At 41.6% G+C, this 24,201-nt stretch overlaps 1 protein-coding gene across 8 annotated transcripts in view; it reads right to left on the bottom strand.

Moving 5' to 3' along the window:
* Positions 1 to 24,201, bottom strand: part of pam (peptidylglycine alpha-amidating monooxygenase) — a 69,049-nt gene that overhangs the window by 20,632 nt on the left and 24,216 nt on the right. For 4 of the 8 annotated variants that reach the window (XM_080018515.1, XM_080018522.1, XM_080018517.1 and 1 more), the window contains 9 exons: positions 23,474 to 23,550; positions 22,401 to 22,504; positions 21,472 to 21,665; positions 21,065 to 21,127; positions 11,293 to 11,571; positions 10,644 to 10,773; positions 6,701 to 6,817; positions 439 to 511; positions 136 to 346 (listed from right to left, as the gene is read on the bottom strand). In XM_080018515.1, coding sequence (XP_079874641.1) covers positions 136 to 346; positions 439 to 511; positions 6,701 to 6,817; positions 10,644 to 10,773; positions 11,293 to 11,571; positions 21,065 to 21,127; positions 21,472 to 21,665; positions 22,401 to 22,504; positions 23,474 to 23,550 — 1,248 coding nt within the window. The remainder of the gene's footprint in view (positions 1 to 135; positions 347 to 438; positions 512 to 6,700; positions 6,818 to 10,643; positions 10,774 to 11,292; positions 11,572 to 21,064; positions 21,128 to 21,471; positions 21,666 to 22,400; positions 22,505 to 23,473; positions 23,551 to 24,201) is intronic. The other 4 variants (XM_080018518.1, XM_080018519.1, XM_080018520.1 and 1 more) reach the window with 4 other exon arrangements.

Genomic DNA, 24,201 nt, shown 5'->3' with positions numbered 1-24,201 from the left:
GAAATACAACATTGTAAAAAGATTCAGCAACACCTTTAAGGGTGCTGGAAGACTTTGCTGAAAAAAAAAAAAAAAATTATATAGTGATCTATTGCTGCAGAAAATTGAATATGTGAACATATATGTGTAATATACCTGCGCCCCACTCAGACAGGTATTTGCCGTCAGGCGAGAACTCCAGTATCCGTGCATTGCAGTAACCATCGGATATATAGATATTTCCAGTCGTAGTGTCCACGGCGACATCGGTAGGTTGGCAGAAGTGATTGCTGTCGCTTCCTGGTGTAAAAGCTTCCCCCAGAACCACAAGGGGCTTGCCTCTGGCTGAGCTACTGAGTTTCAAAACCTAAGGGTTTCAAACCGAAGGGAGAGAATTTCATTAGTAATGCTGAAACATGTCAGTCAGTGTGTTTACATGTACACTAACGTTTCTCTCACCTGATGAAGAGCTACATCGGTGACCCAATAATTATTGTCACTGTCGGTAGTTATTCCGTGAGGCATGTAGAACCTGCCGGATGGTTGGGAATACAGGAATTGTTAAAGGATAGCTGCAGTTTCTCACTGTGCTTAAATGCAGTCTAGGGGGGCAAACTTTTAAGCCGTAAAATCTTTGTTTCCAAAGCCAGCCACATATACTTTTCAAAAACAGGAAACTCACAATATTGTCACTGTCATGCGAAAAAAGGTCACACAATCACACATTTTTTCAGGCCTTTCATTAAAAAAAAGTAACTTCAAAAAAATTCTGTTTTGGCTACATCCGTGTTAATGTAGGAGACTAGATACAGGAAGTTGTAGTACTTCCTACTGGCAACCTACTGTCTCCAATGCTTGTGCTATGCAATTGTTTCAAATAATGTGATATTGACGTTATCCAGAACATGTTCAAAAATACACATAAGACACATGATTATAATCTTTGTTTACCGTTTTTGAAGAACAGATCAGAAGAATTACCTTGTAGAACCAATTATTAAGAGTGTTTTCAGCTGTTAATGGAACATTTAATCTCTGATCTCAGTTGAGGCAGTTAACTAGGTCAACTATGTGACATCCTGGTACATACTATAAACCCTAGCTATTAGCTATATTCTATAGTCATATTTTTAGATTTGTTTTTCAGTTTATGTATGACACATACAGTATATTCATATTCAATGTGATTCACTAACTTCAATAGATGTGCATTTTCTAAAGAACTGAGTTGTGGTACTGTGGGGAAAAATAACACTGGCCATTCACAGTGCAACAATTTCCTTTAAAAATGTTTTATATTCAAGTCAGCTGGAGGTACAAAGTGGGTAGTACCCAGCTGAAATATTTGATTTCGAAATTATGTACCCTAATACCCCTAATGACGTCCTACCCCTGTAGGACGTTGTTGAAGCTCGTTCCTGGAAAAGAATGAATCATTTTGAGCAAATAATTCTTGAGCTCGAAGTCTGCAGTGATGAATTCTGCTTCGACCAAACCTCTCAATACTCCACTCCCACTTGTAGACGTCCCCATGTGATCACAAGCCACACGCAAACTGTAGAAACTGCCGATGTAAGCATTAAAAGACCCACTCTTTCAAGCTTAAACAAGATTTTGACAAACCTTTAACTAATAACTTTCCTCTTGGGTTCAAAGCAGATTCCTGATATCAACTTTAATTGCTGATAGCAGGTCTCATTGCATGCATTATTCTTTTAAAATTGTACAAAAATGTTCCAAAAGACAATTTGAAGATGTACAGAAGAGCATGTTGTTACTTATTCTGCACATTTTAAATCCACAACTTTGGAAAAATTAGTCCAATTTACAATTTATTTGTTAGTGATGAAGGAAAAAAAGACCACTGCAACATACAGACGTGGACAAATTTGTTGGTACCCTTACAGTTTATTAAAACTATGCTTCATTCCTCCTGAAAAGTGATGAAATTAAAAGCAATTTTCTCATGTACAGTGGGGCAAAAAAGTATTTAGTCAGCCACCAATTGTGCAAGTTCTCCCGCTTAAAATGATGAGAGAGGCCTGTAATTTTCATCATAGGTACACTTCGACTATGAGAGACAGAATGGGGGGAAAGAATCCAGGAAATCACATTGTAGGATTTTTAATGAATTAATTGGTAAATTCCTCGTTAAAATAAGTATTTGGTCACCTACAAACAAGCAAGATTTCTGGCTTTCACAGACCTGTAACTTTTTCTTTAAGAGGCTCCTCTGTCCTCCACTCGTTACCTGTATTAATGGCTCCTGTTTGAACTCGTTATCAGTATAAAAGACACCTCTCAACAACGTCAAACAGTCACACTCCAAACTCCACTATGGCCAAGACCAAAGAGCTGTCAAAGGACACCAGAAACAAAATTTTAGACCTGCACCAGGCTGGGAAGACTGGATCTGCAATATGTAAGCAGCTTGTTGCGAAGAAATCAACTGTGGGAGCAATTATTAGAAAATGGAAGACATACAACACCACTGATAATCTCCCTCGATCTGGGCTCCACGCAAGATCTCACCCCGTGGGGTCAAAATGATCACAAGAACAGTGAGCAAACATCCCAGAACCACAGGGGGGGACCTAGTGAATGACCTGCAGAGAGCTGGGACCAAAGAAAACAAAGGCTACCATCAGTAACACACTACGCCGCCAGGGACTCAAATCCTGCAGTGCCAGACGTGTCCCCCTGCTTAAGCCAGTACATGTCCAGGCCCGTCTGAAGTTTCATAGAGAGCATTTGGATGATCCAGAAGAGGATTGGGAGAATGTAATATGGTCAGATGAAACCAAAACAGAACTTTTTGGTAAAAACTCAACTTGTAGTGTTTGGAGGAGAAATAAAGCTGAGTTGCATCCAAAGAACACCATACCTACTGTGAAGCATGGGGGTGGAAACATCATGCTTTGGGGCTGTTTTTCTGCAAAGGGACCAGGACGACTGATCCGTGTAAAGGAAAGAATGAATGGGGCCATGTATCGTGAGATTTTGAGTGAAAACCTCCTTCCATCAGCAAGGTCATTGAAGATGAAACGTGGCTGGATCTTTCAGCATGACAATGATCCCAAACAACGAAGGAGTGGCTTCGTAAGAAGCATTTCAAGGTCCTGGAGTGGCCTAGCCAGTCTCCAGATCTAAACCCCATAGAAAATCTTTGGAGGGAGTTGAAAGTCTGTGTTGCCCAGCGACAGCCCCAAAACATCACTGCTCTAGAGGAGATCTGCATGGAGGAGTGGGCCAAAATACCAGCAACAGTGTGTGAAAACCTTGTGAAGACTTACAGAAAACGTTTGACCTCTGTCATTGCAAACAAAGGAGATATAACAAAGTATTGAGATGAACTTTTGTTATTGACCAAATACTTATTTTCCACCATAATTTGCAAATACATTCTTTAAAAAAATCAGACAATGTGATTTTCTGGATTTTTTATCTCATTTTGTCTCTCATAGTCGAAGTGTACCTATGATGAAAATTACAGGCCTCTCTCATCTTTTTAAGTGGGAGAACTTGCACAATTGGTGGCTGACTAAATACTTTTTTGCCCCACTGTATACCTGCATGCCTTTAGTATGTCAGAGTGGATAGAAGGGATAAATTATTGCTAAAGAGATCAATTATATTCTAAAATGGCCTGTACAGATATGTTGGTACCCCTTAGAAAATATTATAAATAATTGGATTATAGTGATATTTCAACTAACTGTTTTCTTTAATTGGTATCTCACATGTCTTCAATCTTATAATCAGTCATTCAGCCTATTTAAATAGACAAAAGTAGTCACTCTGCTGTTTAGTATCATCATGTGCACCACACTGAACATGGACCAGAGAAAGCAAAGGAGAGAGTTATCTGAGGAGATCAGAAAGAAAATTATAGACAAGCATGTTAAAGGTAAAGGCTATAAGACCATCTCCAAGCAGCTTGAGGTTCCTGTGACTAAAGTTGCAAATATTATTAAGAAGTTTAAGGTCCATGGGACTGGAGCCAACCTCCCTGGACGTGGCCGCAAGAGGAAAATCAATTAGAAGGATAGTGTGAATGGTAGAAAAAGAGCCAAGGACAACTTCCAAAGAGGTACAAGCTGAACTCCAAGGTCAGGGTACATCAGTGTCTGATCCGACCATCCATCGCTTTTTGAGGGACAGTGGGCTCCATGGAAGAATGGAATACTTTTGTTTTTCTTTCAAAAGTAGACTGGAATTAGCTAAAATGCATATTGACACAACACAATGCTTCTGGGAGAATTTCCTTTGGACAGATGAGTCAAAACTGGAGCTTTTTGGCAAGTCACATCAGCTCTATGTTTCCAGACGAAAAAATGAAGCTTTCAAACAAAAGAACACCATGCCTACTGTGAAACATGGAGGAGGCTCGGTTACGTTTTGGGGGTGCTTTGCTGCGTCTGGCATGGGGTGCCTTGAATCTGTGCAGGGCACAATGAAATCTCAAGACTATCAAGGCATTCTGGAGTGAAACGTACTGCCCAGTGTCAGAAAGCTCTGTCTCAGTTGCAGGTCATGGGTCCTCCAACAGGATAATAACCCAAAACACACAGCTAAAAGCACCCAAGAATGGATAAGAACAAAACATTGGACTATTCTGAAGTGGTCTTCTATGAGCCCTAATCTGAATCCTATTGAACATTTATGGAAAGAGCTGAAAGATGCAGTCTGGAGAAGACACCCTTCAAACCTGAGGCAGCTGGAGCAGTTTGTTTAGGACGAGTGGGCCAAACTACTGCAGAAGTCTCATTGAGAGCTACAGAAATCGCTTGATTGCAGTGATTGCCTCTAAAGGTTGTGGAACAAAATATTAGGTTAAGGGTCCCATAATTTTTGTCAATGCCATTTTCATTTGTTTTATTATGTAAAATATTCTGTTGAATTAAAAATCAAAAGCAAAGTCTGATTTCCATTTAATATGGAATAAACAATGATGGATGCCAATTACTTTTGTGAGTTTCAAGTAATTTCAGAGGAAATTGTGGTTTCTATTTTCGTCAAAGGGTACCAAAAAATTTGCCCAGGCCATTTTAGAATATAATTGATCTCTTTAGCAATAATTTATCTATTTTCACAGTTTGTTTGCTTTACTCTATGACATACCAAAAGCATGCAGGTATACATGAGAAAATTGCTTTTAATTTCATCACTTTTCAGGAGGAATGAAGCATTGTTTCAATGAGCTGTAAGGGTACCAACAAATTTGTCCACGTCTGTATCATGAGAAACGCTTCCAGAAAGGAATGATTTCTTCTAAAACTTTCACAGCAAAATGCAAAAAAAAAAAAATCCACCTATTAATAATTGTCTATACACATAGTAGATTTCACCTTCAGAACTTTATCGATGCGTTTATCAGATGGAATTTCAAAGAGAGATTTATTTCTTGCAGCAAGAACATTTGTGACCCACCGCATACTTTAGAGTTATTTGGTGGCTTTTCGACTTTTTTTATTTTTTGATCATTTGAAAGTGGAGAATCAGAGCTTCCAAACAAGGTGTCACTTGTGCAAATCAAGCAAATTTTTTAAAGTTATGACTTGTTAATGACAAGGGTGTGGCAAACTGTGATTCTGAGATAACCACCCTCAAAGTTTTACCTACACTTAGTCCATTCAGCCAGCCAGCCCCCAGAATGAAAACGGGGTTGGCGGACAAACAAAGCCTCATGGCTTATTAACATACTCCTGAATGGGCCAATCACGAACAACGTTGAACAGTGTTGAACAGCGTCAACAACACCAACCTCAACGGACTTCATCACGTCATCAACTTCTTCCGTTGTACAACAACGGGCGTAACGTCGGTCTCCTCCGGTGGTTTTTGAAAATATTCCGTTTCATAGTCACATTCAGGTTGAAATCCGCTGTTTGAAATGTTCTCAAAGTCCGGGATCATATCAGATTCAGCGTTGCCATCGTAGAACGGACTATCATTGCGTAAAATGAAGTCCAGTACGCCCTGCTAACACTGACTAGGATCTATCGCACTGGTAAGATTGAGGTCCGCGATATGATTTCCATCTTCCTCCACCCGCTTCTCCTCATCCATTACAACACAGGGAAATGAAAGTTTTTACAGAAAAGTGAAACCGGATCCTCGTCTTGTTAACGGAAGTGACGTCAGCAATTCTTACTCGATGATACACGTTGGAACACCTCCACAACAATGTCTCCGTGTGTGTGTTTAAAAGTAGTACGATTTAAAGGTTGAAGTAGCAAAAGTATAATCAAAACGGTTTCACATCACATGGAATATGGATGAATGATCTTCACCTGGACAGTCGCTTTAAAGGAAACGATCGATCTGCGTTGTTCAGCGCTATTCAGCATCTCGGGAAGTGAACTGCGTTTCCCCATGTAATCTTACGGAAATATTCAACTCCACGGTTTAACATTTTTCTACTATTCATGAATCAAACTCGTTTTTGAAAATACGTTGAGAGATTAAAAAACACAAAGGAACACGAATCTGGAAAAATCTCAATTTCCTTCAAGAAAGGTTCTTTCAACTTATTTGGCTGCTCTAGACGATTTTCGAAATGTGCTGGATGGCGGATTTTGCACCGGGCACAATTTATTTGTGCCATTTCTTCCCACAACCATAATATGTTTTGAGCACATATTTTCTGTGTACACAATATGGAGCATATATTTTCATGCTTGGTAGTTAACAGCTATAAGAAAGGAAAATAGAGGCTTACATGTTTCTGCCCAATGCCTTCAGAATGTGACCTTTGACTGGGTCCACCACCAAAATGGTGGACTGCTGAATGGGCCCCAGGGACCTTTGTTGGTATCTTGCCTTAAGGTCAAACGAGCTGGAAAAGAAATTGAATAAGGTCAGTTTATTGTAGCACAGCTAGTATTTCCTGAGTAAGCTGTTAAAAAGAACTGCAACACCAATGTTGAGCAGGTGACAAAAATAAAGAATACAATTATTAATAAATGATTACTATTATTATCATTTTATTATTATTATTCGGGCTGGACCCTAAACATTTATTTATTTATTTTTTAAAACCCCCATCTTTGGTTAACTATCTTACCATGTTTTGGTCTATAAACAACTAATCACTTTTCCAATAGGGGGAGAATCACCACGGGTGAGACAAATAAACCTAGAACCAAACATGTACATGGAAAAACATAAACATAGAAATGTCAGACAACAAAATGTATCGACAAAACAAAGTTAATTAAGTCCAGGAAAACTGGAACAGCAATTCAGCACCTCTTTCTGTCATAGTTATGGCAGTAAACGAGGGAGGAAAAGAGAGGAATGTAACCAGGAGGGTGCTGGTGGTGTGTGTGTGCCTGTGATGAGACCGCCTGTATGTGTGTGTGTGTGTGTGTGTGTGTGTGGGTGTGTGTGACGTTTCCACCGGTCAGTGAACAGGACTTGTCCTAATTGGTTCTGGTGTAAAAGGTCTGTATTATATTGTGGCGCCTGTTGTGGTTAATTAGTAACCCCACATGCAACCTCCACACAGAAAGGCTCCTATTTGGGAGATAACCCGTGGAAACACAGCGGGTTATGTCCCAAATAGGAGCCTTTCTGTGTGGAGTTTGCATGTTCTCCCTGTGCTCATATGGGGTTTCCTCCACCTAACGTCAGTAAGGACCCCCCCTCAAAAACATGCACACATCATCGTCTGACCAGCGATGGACACTCATCACCTGGTCCCCGGGCACGTCCACGTACGCTGCCCACTGCTCCTGGCTGCCCCCCCGGAGGAAGGACAAGCCAGGATGGGTTAAAGCAGAGGCCTCATTTCACCGGCCACCATCCAAAGCGTGTGCATGTGTGTGTGTGTGTGCGTGCGTGCATGTGTTGTAGTGTGGTGTGCTGTGTGACAAATAAAGATTGTTCTTCTTCTTCACATGAAAAGGACATATTACATGTCATACTAATTAGTAACCTGACATGAAAATAACCTATTACATATTATAACACATGAAAAGAACCTATTACATGTTATACTAAACCACCGATACTCAAGATATATGTATATAAAAATAAAAAATGAAAATAAAATGTTTAAAAATGTACTTTATAAAACTAGCAGAGGGAGCCAAAGTTTCCCACAAAACAGGGGACCAAATGCAGCTGAACGGGTCCAAGGCCATGTGCCCATGTAAGGTACAGGAGTTCGAGGAATCATAGAGGAGGGCCTCTTCAAAGAAAGGGGAGGATACTCAGTAACAACAAAGGCTGTGACCGGCTGTCTGGAACATCATACCAGAACGCGTGATGACAGGACTACGAGCTGCGATTGGCTTAAACCCAAAGAGAATGCGGCTCCTTGGACATAAAAGGGGAACAAAGGACTTGATTAAACACTTGGCTCCGCAGAGCCTACTCAAAGTTTATTCATGTATTTGTCCCTCTGATATATAACAAACATTTTCACATCAGACTCTGGTCGAGGTCCAGTGATTTTCTTCGAAGTTTTTGAAGCCAGAATAAGATCGAAAGTCTTATAGAGTTTCAGACCTTTTCACTGGTCCAGGGTCTGGACCTTTTTTTTTTTTTTTTTTTTTTTTTTTAACGACGACATGCCTCCAAGCAGCGGTAAGGGCCCCGAGGAGCATAACCCAGTCCCGGAGCACGCAAGGAGACCCTGCACCCCTGAGGCGCACACATACAAACCACCCCCACGTGCAGGTACAAGGAGCAGGCACAGAACCAGGGCTGCGGACGCCAGGCACGGACTGCAGGTCGCGGGCCGACACTCGGCCCAAACCACCCACCCCCAAGCGAGCCCCACCACAACCTGGCGCCCCATGAAGCCGTAAGCCAGAGTGCCCATTCTCGTAGCTGAGTGTGTTTAGCATAGGGCACCTGGGATTTTTATTATTATTATTCTCCTTGGAATGTTCGGGCTAAAAGAACACAACAATCGTTGAACCCACAGACATGGTTGCGGTCTCGTTAAAAGCCAGATGTCTCAGTCATCCCGTGGTTCAAGGTTGATCCATATCCCTTTGGAGCAGGAATTAGTGAAAAACCAACAGAAATTAACCGGAAGTTGAAGTGTAGACCTGTTCCGCGCATATTGTTTGCACCGCGGGACGAACAATCAGGAGACGACGGACCGGGGGAGCTGAGTTTTAGAGAACCTCGAAACTAATACATAAGTAACTGGACTCTGTGTATTGCTGCCTGCAGCTATATTTATTATTATTTATAATTTGATATATTTATTGATAATAATAATAAACAACACAGCTGCAGGCAGCCATGCACGGCATCCAAGTCATGTGTGTTAGTTACAAATTAGTTTTCAGAGTTCCCGCGAAACGCAGTATCACTTCCTATAGACACAATTACAAATTTCAGAGTTCCCCTGGAACACAGCATGAGTTATCAAGTTATCTGCACCAATGGAGTGTAGAGCATAGTGTAACGTGCCCCATGCGAAAGCCCTCCGCCCAGAGGCACAAGCTGCACATAGCAATTTCGATGATTATGTCAGGGTCCTGTTCCACCACCCCTGCCCTGCTAACCCCGGTCCCTTCGCTCAGCTATGGCTTCCGTTTTTCTCTACAGTAGGACATACTAGGAAGGTCCTACTGTAGAGAAAAACCTTTTAACCGTTAACTCCTGCTCGAAATATAGACCATTGTGAATACTTTGACTAGAATATCTTAGGATTAATCAGACTTAGAATAGTCGAGTAAGTTTACACAAACAAGGAATTTGTCTTGGTGTTCAGTGCATACATGAAACAAATATAAAACGTAAGAAGAATAAAAAGTAAAATATAAGTAAACTATATAAGAATATGTAAAATAAGGCTGTTTTTTATTTTTATTTTATTTTTTTAATAAAGTTGTACAGTTTGTGCAGGAATGAGCAAATGTTCAGCCTAAAGTGTAACAGTATTGTTAGTATGTAACAGCATTAATGTTAAAACGAATTGCGGCTGCCTGCGCGAGCACCGCGTGTCGACTACGCACATTTGAGTATTTTTCGAGCTTATAGAGCTTGTGCGTAATCACCGGGTGTCATGACATTTCACTGCATATATGTACGACCGTATGTGTATGTATGTGACAAATAATCTCTTGAACTTGAATTCAAGATGACATAACTAAATTATACAATTTAACATGATTGTGGCGGACCAAGGGGCGTGGTCAAGTTGCAACTGCAGATGGCAGCATGGCTCCCTTTCCCACGGCTACCCAGCTACCTCGAGTCGTCCGAATCAGCGCCCACGCGACGCTGATTGGTCCGACTCTGGGCAGGGAACTTTCTTAATGTTTGTCCGTCTTGCAGAGAGGGATCGGCGTAGAGGGCTCGAGAGCCGGAGATTCCTCCTGCACACCGTTTAAAAAAAGATTATCCTTAATATTTATCATTTTGGCCAGCAAGCCTGTCTAGAATTGTTAAAGATTCTTGCCATGTTGGCAATCCACCGCCAGAAAGAGTGGGCAGACTCCCACAATGACTTATAACCAAATAAATTGTCTGCAATGGAATAGAATCTTATGATAAAAGGCAAGAAATCTGGCTTTGACTATGAAATATAATATTTATTGCAGACTACCATTACTTTGGAATTTGATTTAATACGGATTTTCAGCAATGCAGTTCAAATTCCAAAATTATAAGTCTAAGAGTTGGTGTCATTAACTTACTTGACACCCCAGCGGTGATCCCCTCGGTGAAAAATGAGCAAGTTACCATCCGAGTCGAGGGCCAGGCCGGCCACCTGACCCAGCTGAAGCTCTCTCCCTGGCCAGGCTGTGGATTCCTCCAGATGATATGCTAAATGACACACACCAAAAAAATCGGATTAGTTAGTTAGTCCAGGAACAACGTTAGTTGTCCTAAGGTATATGATCGCCATTTTTCAAGCCAGGCATTGCATGCATGGACAATCTCACTCAATTTCACAAACACTTTACCACTGCGAAATGTACCTCTCTACTGCAGTGTCTCACTATGTTAAAATGTAGTCCAATGGTGGTCAAGCAAACTATTAAGCTACATAGCTACCCGGAGTTCAATGTCAGTTTCAAATGTTCGCAAACAATATCAGTAAGAAAACTATCCATTCCGAAACGCCAGAACATCTCAGATTTTGTGGAACAATTTGTCTGAATGGGTTTTTTGTAAAGTAATTTTATTTATAAGTCAGTTCAAATTCAATTGGATCATGCTTAAGTACCTGTATGACAAATGAATTAGTTGCAGTAGAAAACTAACGAAACACAAGTGCTCCAAATCCTGAACAATGGTGGGACTTTCAACACCGAACCAGAAAGAATATAGTCCGACACCCACCTTTACTTTCAGTGCCAAGCACGGCGACAGGTGGCAGCTTTCTCCCTGGGGGTGTGGCTGGGGCCTCAATCTGGTGAAACTTGTGTACTCTATCCCTGACCAGTATGGCCTCCTCCCTTGCTGGGAATGATAACCTCGAACCAGACCCTTTCTTTCTTTGCATGACGTTATCAATGTGCGCAAGCAACTCACTTTGGGCTGCCTGTGTCCTGCTGGGATCGTACTTACGTAGATCTTGGCTTTCGCCTACCAGCTTGGACAGAAGAGAATAGAGGTCACCTACACAAACAGGACAGGGGTAGGTAGAAGAAATGAGGTGAGGAAAGAAAAAAAAGAAAAAGGAGAGTTGCATCTGTGCACTAATTTCCATGGCAGAGAGAAAAACTAAGTGCTATAAGATAGCTGGAGGAGAGATAGGAAAACAAATCTGCAAGAGAAAAAGGAATAGAGGAAGTAGACTGTAACGCTGAGTTATTATATCTTGGGAAAATGGGAATGGAATGTTTCAGCCAGTGGTGGCAGCAGATAATTATGGGTGGGGGGGGCTATGGGGGAGCTTAACAATTAAAGGATATATTTTTTAAACTAAACCTTATTTTTCATTCATCGGTCAATCCGAGTGACTAGCACCAGAAACTTTTCAAATTGATCCAGTAGAGAGAATAGTTTCAGACAACATTTCAGTGCACCAATTTGCAATACAGAGTTCAACAGGGCAATTAAATTATTTATTTATTATACTTTATTAATCACTCTGGGGGCAATTTTTCTCTGCATTTATCCCATCTTATAACTAGGACCTACATAGACCAACTCCAGCTCTTTTCCCATGACTTTGTCAGGTGCACCAATAGGAGTATTACCCCCTAAATTATTATTAAGGTTAAGTATTAAGGTTGACCCCTTTGATGACAGGAGGAAACATTACATTTAGCAGACACTTTTATCCAAAGCGACTTACAATTATTCAAACACCGACGGACGCAGCCATCAGGAGCAATTAGGGGTTAAGTGTCTTGCTCAAGGACACTACAGCATGCTAGCAGGAGGAGCCTGGGATCGAACCAGCAACCTTTAGATTAGTAGACGACCAGCTCTACCTCCTGAGCTACCATCCCCAACAGGCGCAGGATTTGAACCCAGGACCTTCTTGCTGTGAGGCAACAGTGCCAACCACTGAGCCCTGGTACAACCGCACTTGGGTGTTATAAATACAACGGGGCGCCATTAGCGCCCCTATAGAACATTATATGTAACCAATATTTTTTAAAACTCTTTTTTTCATTTTCAGAGTACCCCCTGCAGTACCCCAAAGTACTCCTCTGGGTACATGTGCCACCAACAAAGCAGTGGTGTTAGCCTTCTATCATTAGAATCTACAGTTTAGCATTACTTGATGATGCAAGAACAAAAACCAAGATTTATGTTATGGACTTGTAAAAGCAGTAAAGCTAGTCTCGGAATGGAAATGTTATATTATATATTAATGTAGCAGTGTGACATGATTCTCTAATAATGCGTTGTATGTTGCAGCTACAGTATATGTTATGCTATAAATTGCTTAGATCTCAATATATTAATTATGAGAATGATAAACGCAATACAATTTTGAAATATAATCTCTTATTTTATGAGAATGGAAATTAAATGAGACTTTGCCCTGCAGTATGCAGGTTGGTTTTTTAGGTAACTTTGATTCTGAGAGAGAGAAACGCATGCATGTGAGCACAAGCCCAGACAGCGACCACAAGACTGCATTAAGAGGTGACCGGACATCCAGTCTTCTGTCATCTATCCAGCCTACTGTCATGCGGATTGATTCTTCCATCGGTTCTCCTTACCATTGATTTCAGATGAGAAAAACAAAAGAGGCCTCTAACATTGATACAAAAATAAAACTACCCAGGTAGCGGTGGACAGTAAGATATATATGTATACAGTGGGGCAAAAAGTATTTAGTCAGCCACCAATTGTGCAAGTTCTCCCGCTTAAAAAGATGAGAGAGGCCTGTCATTTTCATCATAGGTACACTTCGACTATGAGAGACAGAATGGGGGGAAAGAATCCAGGAAATCACATTGTACGATTTCTAATGAATTAATTGGTAAATTCCTCAGTAAAATAAGTATTTGGTCACCTACAAACAAGCAAGATTTCTGGCTTTCACAGACCTGTAACTTTTTCTTTAAGAGGCTCCTCTGTCCTCCACTCGTTACCTGTATTAATGGCACTTGTTTGAACTCGTTATCAGTATGAAAGACACCTGTCCACAACCTCAAACAGTCACACTCCAAACTCCACTATGGCCAAGACCAAAGAGCTGTCAAAGGACACCAGAAACAAAATTGTAGACCTGCACCAGGCTGAGAAGACTGAATCTGCAATAGGTAAGCAGCTTGTTGTGAAGAAATCAACTCTGGGAGCAATTATTAGAAAATGGAAGACATACAACACCACTGATAATCTCCCTCGATCTGGGGCTCCACGCAAGATCTCACCCCGTGAGGTCAAAATGATCACAAGAACGGTGAGCAAACATCCCAGAACCACACGGGGGGACCTAGTGAATGACCTGCAGAGAGCTGGGACCAAAGTAACAAAGGCTACCATCAGTAACACACTACGCCGCCAGGGACTCAAATCCTGCAGTGCCAGACGTGTCCCCCTGCTTAAGCCAGTACATGTCCAGGCCCGTCTGAAGTTTGCTAGAGAGCATTTCGATGATCCAGAAGAGGATTGGGAGAATGTCATATGGTCAGATTAAACCAAAATAGAACTTTTTGGTAAAAACTCAACTTGTCGTGTTTGGAGGAGAAAGAAAGCTGAGTTGCATCCAAAGAACACCATACCTTCTGTGAAGCATGGGGATGGAAACATCATGCTTTGGGGCTGTTTTTCTGCAAAGGGACCAGGACGACTGATCCGTGTAAAGGAAAGAATGAATGGGGCCATGTATCGTGAGATTTTGAGTGAAAACCTCCTTCCATCAGCAAGGGCATCGAAGATGAAATGTTGCTGGGTCTTTCAGCATGATAATGATCCCAAACACACCGCCCGGGCAACGAAGGAGTGGCTTCGTAAGAAGCATTTCAAGGTCCTGGAGTGGCCTAGCCAGTCTCCAGATCTCAACCCCATAGAAAATCTTTGGAGGGAGTTGAAAGTCCGTGTTGCCCAGCGACAGCCCCAAAACATCACTGCTCTAGAGGAGATCTGCATGGAGGAATGGGCCAAAATACCAGCAACAGTGTGTGAAAACCTTGTGAAGACTTACAGAAAACGTTTGACCTCTGTCATTGCAAACAAAGGGTATATAACAAAGTATTGAGGTGAAATTTTGTTATTGACCAAATACTTATTTTCCACCATAATTTGCAAATAAATTCCTTAAAAATCAGACAATGTGATTTTCTGGATTTTTTTTTCTCATTTTGTCTCATAGTTGAGGTATACCTATGATGAAAATAACAGGCCTCTCTCATCTTTTTAAGTGGGAGAACTTGCACAATTGGTGGCTGACTAAATACTTTTTTGCCCCACTGTATATATATTTTTGGAACTGAACTAAACAGCTCTTTTAGTTTCTTTATTTTTGGGGAAATTCATGAACCGACTGATTTGTGTTTGCACTACAATTAAATGGATAGAAAAGGTGTCTTCTTTTATTTTTTAAATAAATGCTGGCCATTGTTCTTACTTAGAGAAGTTGTTGAGTGTTTTATTTCCAATTCCTCCTGTGGTGAAATTCTGTGGAAATTTTGTTGAGCTGGGAGTCAGGGTTATGCCAGATTGTGGTGTATTTGTGGGGTGTCAGAGTGGACTTTGTAAGTTAACTTGATTCGGTGGAAAATGTACAGTGTATATAATAGTTATGGTGTTTTAGGGTTGTGCTGTGAAATGGCACATATAACAGAGAGAGACAGAACAGTACGGTACAGGGATGAGGATCAAGTCAAGGCACATAGGCTTGGTTGATTTAGAGTTAGTAAACGGCCAATTTTTGCGGGTAAGCAAGTTATGACATATCTGTGACAGTCTAACATTCTGTCGACGTACAGTGGATCTACTGCGATGACTGCATTGTGGCTTCTGCTTAGAATGTCTTATTCTTTATGAAATCTAAATTACAGTACTAAAAAAACCCATATTAAACCGCAGATTTTATATTTTTCAACTAACGCTTGTCTGTGTATTTTTGAACAAGTTCTGAATAAGAGTAATATTTTTTATTTAGAGCTACTTTTTGCAATTCCCACAGTACATCCAAAATGTAATGCTCTCAATGTATTTTCAAAAACGAGTTTGATTTATAAGTAATAGAAAAACGCTAAACTGTGGAGTTAAATATTCCCGTGAGATTACATGGGGAAAGGCAGTTCACTTACGAGACGCAGAACAGCACTGAACAATGCCGATCGATCGTTTTCTTAGAGCGAGCGTCCAGGTGAAGATCATTCATCCATATTCCATGTGATGGGAAGTCACAATGTGAAACCGTTTTGATATATTTCAACCTTTAAATCGTACTACTCTTACACACATGTAGCCATTGTTGTGAAACGGCAAAGAAAAACCCGTCGCGTCACGCACCTATGTCACTTTCGTAAACAGATGGTTAAAGAGCAGCACGGGGGTGTTTCGGTCTCAATTGTCTGTGAAAACATTCTTCTCCGTATCGTTATGGATTACACGAAGCGGGTGGTGGAAGCTCTGAATCATTTGTCGGACCTTAATCTGACCAGTGCGATAGATCCAAGTCAGTGTTAGCGGCGCGTACTGGACTTCATTTTCCACGATGATAGTGAGTTCTCTGACAGCGACGCGGAGAACGTCAGCGATGCTAAATCTGATATTACTCCGGACTCAAACAGCGGATCTCAAACTTAATGTGACGATAAAACTGAATATTTTCAAGATCCACTGGAGGACACCGACGATACGTCCGTATCTGTAAGAAGTCGATTACATAATGAGGTCCGTTGATGTTGGTGACAGATTTTCAGATTTCAGATTTTCTGAGACTCATAATATTGATAGACTCTACATTTTGTTGTGTTGTCCGTACTTTTAAACTCCAAAATAATTCCACTTTTATAAAACATGTATATTCTTACTGTTAAATAAAAGCTTTTTTAAAAACAAAATAGTTGTGTGTTGTTGAGCTGTTCATGATTGGCCCATTCAGCAGTATGTTAAATAGCCATGAGGCTTTGTTTGTCCGCAAACCCCATTTCCATTCTGGGAGCTGGCTGAATGAACCTGGTGTGGGTAAAACTTTGGAGGGAATTATCTCAGAATCACAGTTTGCCACACCCTTAACAAGTCATAGCTTTAAAGATATTTGCTTGATTTGCACAAGTGACACCTTGTTTGGAAGCTCTGATTCTCCACTTTCAATTATGCAAAAAAAAAAAAAAAAACTCGAAAGCCGCCAAATGACCCTAAAGTACACGGTGGATCACATTTTTCTATCATTTATGAATCAAATATACGTTGAGATAAAAAAAATAAAAAAACACAAAGGAACACAAATCTGGAAAAACAAGTTACGAAAACAAGTACCACAGGAAGTAGGGTCAAAACACAAGACAGATTTAGGATGTGTAAAATCAGCAGAGCCGGTACGCATAAAAATAAACAAAAGCGCCAGGCTCCCTCACCTAAAACAACACGCCATAGAGAGTCCCACATTTGTAGGACTGAAGGCAGCAAGGGTTCTGAGGAAAACCTTTAGCCCCTGCAACATTCCGATTTTCCCGATTAAAAAAAAAAACACTGCAGCGGGCGCCCAGGGTGCTGGGGGCCTGTGTTTCTGGCGGCCTGCTGGCATCGGCGGGGGGGTAACAACGAGGTACCCCGTGCTGAGCACACGCTGCTACGTGTTTGAGCACTTGGCACTCACGCCGGGTTGGGCGTCTGGTCGGCTGCGGTGGGGCAGGCCTTCCCCTTACACGGGGCGTGGGTGGGCATGGGAGTCCTGCCAGCTGGCCTGCTGCTCGGGCAGGGTGTTGGTCTATCGCTCTGTTGTATGCCCAGCATGCTGACAGCACAGGTAAAAAAAATACATATATATTTTTTTAAAACCTCCATTGTTGATGCCGAACCACCGGTTGTCCCTGACCCTCATACACTACTCTAATATTCCACCCGGAACCAAATGGTGCACTGTGATTGATTTATGCTCAGCTTAATTCAGCGTGTCAATAAGCCTGCAGTGGAGAGGAGACTACCCGGGCACAGACTGCACGTGAAATGGCCTGGTGCTGCTGACAAGAAACTGTGAGAAACGGTCAACACCGACTTCACCTTGACCCTGGAGCAACTTAAAGGCACAGTGGAGAACAAGTTGGAGAGAATGGGGGACATCATCTACCAATATGGGGCAGAACGCTTTGGAGTACAAGAAGGGAAACGCGGGAAAAAGGCTCCAACTGCACCAACAGGAGATCAAGCGCCTCATCCAAGAAAGGAGACAACTTTCAGCAGAGAACCTACGGGAATGCAGAAGGAAGAAAGAACAAACAAAAACATGGTTCTATAAAGACCCCTTCAAGTTCCTAAAAAGTCTCTTCACAAGGGGAAGAAAATGGAGGTCTGAAAACAACAAAGAAAGACCTGGAGGATCGAGACTGACCTTCCAACTTGGAAAGAGGTGGAAAATGCAGTCCGATGGGCAAGAACAGCATCAGCCCCAGGGCCAAATGGAGTTCCATACAAGGTGTATAAGAACGCACCAGATCTCCTAAGGTTTCTCTGGAGGCGCATGAGAACAGCATGGCAGAGGAGGAGTATACCCAAAGTGTGGTGTAGAGCAGAAGGGGTCCTGATCCCAAAGGAGAAGGAGGCAGTGAACATCAGCCAATTTCGACCAATCTCCCTGCTAAACAGAGGGTAAAGTCTTCTTCAGTGTCATAGCTCGGAGGATGTCCAAATACCTGCGAAGGAATAAGTACATCGATACATCTGTACAGAAAGCAGGGATATCAGGGTTCTCTGGGTGCTTAGAACATTCCAGCATGATCTGGCACCAGATCCAATTGGCAAAGGTGGAGAAAAGGGACCTTCAGGTAGTGTTTCTAGACCTCCCCAATCCCTTTGAGTCAGTGCTCCACGAATTCCTGTGGGCTGCCTTCAGCTTCTTCCATTTCCCAGACACCATCACTGCCCTGGTTAAATCCTATTTCCAGGATCTGCAGTTCTGCTTTACCACCTCTGAGTTCACCACCTCCTGGCAATGCCTAGAAGTTGGCATCATGGCGGGATGCACCATCTCACCCCTGGCCCTCACAATGGCAATGGAGGTCATTATCCGAGCCTCAAGATGAGTGGTGGCCTGACAACGGCTTAACTCGGACCGGCGCCTCCCTCCTCTTGCTTTTATGGATGACATTACTACTCTGACCACGACTGCCCCATGCACCAGGAGGCTGCTCGGAAAACTGGAGGAGAACATCAGCTGGGCCCGCATGAAGATAAAACCATCCAAGTCACGCAGCATTTCCTCATCAAGGTAGTGCTCTCTGATCTTAAATTCTTTATCGGAGATGACCCAATCCCAACAGTATCCAAGCAGCCTGTCAAAAGCCTTGGGAGATGGTATGATGCAAGCCTGAAGGACAAAGACCAGGTACAGCAACTGCAGAAGGAGATCAGTAATGGATTACGGGCCATCAACAACACCCAGCTTCCTGGAAGATTAAAGACCTGATGCTTGCAGTTTGGCCTCATAACCCAGGTGCTGTGGCCCTTCAGTTTATGAGGTCCTAATTGCAACCGTGGAGAAGCTTGAAAGAGAAGTCACAGGCTATATCAAGAAGTGGCTCGGAGTCCCCGATGCCTTTCCACCATAGGCCTCTACGGAGATTGTGCCTTCAAACTGCCTCTCACTAGTCTCACGGAGGAGTTCTAGTGCGCTAAAGTAAGACTTCAGATGACACTGAATGAATCCCAAGACGCAGTGGTGAGCAACAATGCACCCACCTTGGCAGCAGGACGCAAATGGAGACCAACCAGAGCAGTGGAGGAGGCAGTAACAGCTCTCAGACACGCGGACATCGTGGGACATGTTCAGCAAGGAAGAGGTGGCCTTGGGTTATCAACTAACCGCCCAGCTTGGAACAGAGCCACAGCTCCAGCACGGAGGAGGATGGCAGTGGCAGAAGTACGACATCAGGAGGAAGCTGCAAGATGGGCCAAAGCGGTCTCCCTTGCTAAACAGGGACAGTGGACACGGTGGGACAGTGTGGAGAGGAGGAGGATCAGCTGGAAGGACTTGTGGAGCATGGAAGTTAGGCGGCTTAGCTTTATCATCAGAGCTACGTATGACCTCCTTCCAACACCAGTTAATCTTCATCAGTGGTTGGGTGAAGAACCAGGATGTGCCCTCTGCTCCGGGCCAGCCTCCCTCAAGCACATACTCACAGGGTGTAAAGTCAGTCTCACACTGAGACGTTACACCTGGCGTCACAACCAAGTCCTAAAGAGCCTTGCCTCCACCCTGGAAAACAAACGAGCTGCCACCAACTCCATACCACCATCAGCATCCAACCACCTGCAAACAACAACCATCTTTGTCCGTGAGGGGGCTAAGGTAAGCAGGAGCAGCCCCACACCGCTGGAGCAAGGCCAGCTTTGCTTAGCCTGCGATTGGAAGATGCTGGTTGATGTTGGCCAGCAACTTGTATTTCCTCCAGAGATTGCAACCACCACCCAAAGGCCTGACGTGGTACTCTGGTCCCCTTCTCTCAGGAAGGTCTTCATCATCAAGCTTACCGTACCCTAGGAGGAGTCAGTAGACGAGGCTTATGAGCGAAAACATCTACGCTATGCCGAGTTAGCTGCTGAAGCACAACATTGGGACTGGAACACTGAAATCCGCCCTGTGGGAGTGGGATGCAATTGGCAAACAAGGATGTTTGCACTGTTTTAGGAGTTCAACAATTTGGTGATTGATTTTTTTCCCCGGGTAAAATGCTGGTGGATCAAGTAGCCTCGACCTTTTAATATGTATCTAATAATTAGAAATCAAACTCAGTTTTGAAATAAGTTGAGAGATAGAAAACCACTTGAAAGGATTTTTTTTATATTTTTCCACATGTAACTAAAAGTAGGCGCCCCTTAAATGTGCCGGGTTAGCATGCAGTGTGACACATGATCTTTCAAAAAGTCGATTTAAACTACACTTAACTTAAATGTTCCCTTAAGTCCGTTAGCAGACTCCAGATCATCTGGGGACCTGGAGTCTATAAAATAAGAGTAAAAAGGAACAATCAGAAAATCTTTCTTATTTACTTTTCCAGCGTATTTTCACACATTAGAAATTAGTGCCAAAAAACGTAAGCCATTTTGTTAGTCTTTTAACATCACAATTTACTTTTGAGCTTTCAATATGTAAAGAGATGAGACCAATGGTCAGCCCCTTCCACAAACACCCATTGTCATGACAAATGAACCCGCATGATGCCAATCTAACACAATCATCAATCAGCCTATAGATTGGACTTAAACAAATGACCAATAAGTGAGGTTGTGTCATGAACAATTATAAAAGGATTGGAACCAACATTTCAATGAGGCCTGGCTTGAAAAACGATGAACGTAACTTTGTTAGCAGAGAAAGCTAAAGGTAAAGTTTACATGGAAAACGCACATCATTTTGGCTGGCTTTGCTTTTTGATATTTTAATAAAGTCTATACAACTTATTCATATTCAAATTCAGAGTCAAATAATTTTACACAGAATGAGCAATTAAGCAGAGCAACACAGCAAACTCACCCTGATTCAGAGTTTCCTGCTCCACCTTATTTGGTTGTGATGATGCTTTGTTATTCCAAGGATCTGTGCAGAAAAACAATATTGGGTGAATTTTTCCTGGAAAATCCATGCTGGTGTTACAATTTAATTCATGCTGTCTTCACTACCTAAAATATGAAGATGATATAAGGCTTCTTCTTACTGCTTACTTGTGAGTGAAATCAATTAAATGTCACTATCACTTATTTTTAAACGTAAACTTTTTTTTAAACTACCTTTATACTGAGTTGAGTAGGCTACTCAAATCAACTGCAAATGAGGTGTGACAATTTATCTCAAAAGAAAGAATAAAAAAATATATCTTGTGTTTCCAGCGCTTCATTTTCTGTTGTGTCAAAAAAGCAAAAAAAAGTAGTGCCATTGTTTACCTGTAGCATGGCCCACATGCATCATGGAAAACATTGTGTCTGTATTGACAGGAATGGGAACGTTGGCTTCGTATGGAATATTCTGGAACAGCTCAGTTGAGCCGGTTTCCATACAGTTCATAAAGGGGACAGCATGTTTATTCTCCATGTAGTACATAATGTAGAAGTTACACATTTCATCACTGGATGTACCACTGCAGGGGCAAAATAAAAAGGTTGAAAAAAAGTTCATCACAAAATCATTTTAGGTTTGGCAACAGCAAAATTGAAGTCTTTGAGGAAGCAAAACCACTGTTATTTTGTAAATTGAAACACTTTAAAAACGTATTGGTTTAATAAAAAAATATATATATAAAATACATTTAAAAAAAAAAAACAGGGTTGTCAAAGTTAATTGGTGGTGGGTATGAAGGCTAAGATTTGTTATAAGAGTGGTGTGATAAGTGTTGGTTTGCATCATTTATAACTGTTCATAGCAAAACCCCAAAATAAATAAATAAAAAACTAAAACCAATTTTTTTGAAATACACAAACAATGCATTATGACGTTTTTTAGGGTTTAATTGACTCTTGCACTTCTGCAAATTAAGTCATTTGGCTACGTCCACGTTAACTTAAGAGACTACAAACATTTTAGAAACCATTTTTTGGTATAACATATAGACAACCTGATAATTCTACCTGACTATACATTTTAGTTTATTCTACAGTTATCAAAAAAGCATAGCTAGATGTTCCGGAAATGTAAAATTACAGGCCCATAACAAATCTACACAAAATAAGCAAAATTAATGGCCAAAATACATCGCCGATTGGCCATCATTACATGAACCGTTCAGAGCTCACCTCAACTGGTACCCATTTACTAACTGTACCGAGAGTAAAGACAAAACAGAGAAGAGAAGCAGCATTTAGCTTTTAGAACTCACCCAATATATGTCTTGGAAGTCCTCCCCTCACCGGTAAATACACATCTTGCTGCAAGAGTATCTCCATACTTCACATCCACATCCCTGTTAGCAGCATAGAATGCCTGGGATTGGGGCAAAATGTTAAATGTTAACATATTAAATATACTATTTGAAATCTGGAAGCTCACAATCACGTTATACAAGTACTCCTCACTTAACGACCAAGTGCCGTTCCTACAACCAGGTCGTTAAGGGAATTGGTCGATCAGCGAGGACCCGTGTTATTTCACAGTAAGGGGGCGTGGCGATTGCGAATGCTAGTGGAGTGAATACTGACAGACTGCGGGAACGAGACAGACAGAATGGTGATGCGCAATGAGATGCTTGATGCTGAGACGCCGCGCACGCCGTGGTATTGTACGCAGCTCACAATATCAACAGGTCAGAGAGCTGGTCTTAAGTCTGAAGGATCATTAAACAGGAGTACCTGTACTGGAAAAAATGGTCGTCAGGGCTTTATTCACTCTTTTGCACATCCTCGGATCATCTCTTTTCCACACGAATGGGAGAGACTAGAAATAGGAAGTTGCTCTGCTTTTTAGCGATTGCCTGCTGTAGCCAACATTATACTTTGGATGTACTGTGGCAATTGCAAAAAGTGGTTATTTCATAAAATCGCTTATTCAAAACACGCACAAACATACTTTAAGTTTCCTATTCTCTAAAAAGAGTTTTAACATGTTTTTGTTGTTTTGTTAAGGCTAAAAACATTTTCCCCATTGGACTGCATTTAAGCACGGTGAGAAGCTGCCGCAGAGCAATACGTTTTTCAATATATAGTTGACAAAATTGTTCTATAAAAAGTTATGAATAATGTGAATCAACATTTTTAATAAGTCCTGGGTCGAAAAGTAGCCATAATACCCCTTAAAATATTTTTGAAAGGGAAAAGATTTGGAGATATAGAGAAAGCATTTGTTTAAACTTTAAAGGCTTTCTGAGACCTGGTATTCAAAAAGATTTAAAAAAAATTTTTTAAGAGAATAAACACTAACTTAGAACAGATTACATTTCAGTGGCAGGTTAACTACCTGTGGTAACTGAGGAGACTGCCGCCCAATGAGAGTCCACTTGTCATCCCGGATCCTGTAGCCACTTACCACTTTCCCTAGGATGATGGTAAAATGAAATTTCAAACTTCTTATGCATCTTAAAAGACGATGAGAGGTCAGACCAAGGTAATTAGGGTTTTGTGTTTTTATTTATTCAGTAGATTTCAAACTGCGTAATGTCTAAGTGACCATCTTGTAGTTTGGGTTTTCACTGAGTTGTAGTTATGTTTTTTTATATGGAAGGAATTCTGTCACAATTCCCAGAACAATGTTAAAAAAACAAACAAAAAAATTTTTTTTCAGAAAACTGAACAACATTTGTGAATGCAAAAACACAAAAAGATCCACTTCTGTTTGTGCATTATTCTGGATGGCTTGTATTGCATTATGCTTGTCCAAACAGCATATATCGACTTCCCTGGTAGAGGTATAACACTGGGAGCAATGAGGCTCTGGAAGAGTTGACAAATACGGCAATATCCTTTCCTCTTGCTGCTCTGTTTTGCCCTATCTGCTTGCATTAGTGTGATGCAAGCCAGCTAGCTTGACTGAACAGTCAGGTATATTTTTATTTAGCTATGTCTCCGTGAAGCAAAACAAGCTGCACTCCTGGTACTCCCCCTGCTGTTCACCAATGTAATGAGTTTGTCCGTCTTGTTGGTCATCGATCTTACATTCCCCATGACAAGGGTTTGAATCTCCTCTTC

This window comes from Zeus faber (genome assembly GCF_960531495.2).
Source record: "Zeus faber genome assembly, chromosome: 17".
Taxonomy (NCBI): Eukaryota; Metazoa; Chordata; class Actinopteri; order Zeiformes; family Zeidae; genus Zeus; species Zeus faber.
The sequence above is the reverse complement of the archived record's forward strand: the minus strand, read 5'-3'. Positions and strand labels throughout refer to the sequence as shown.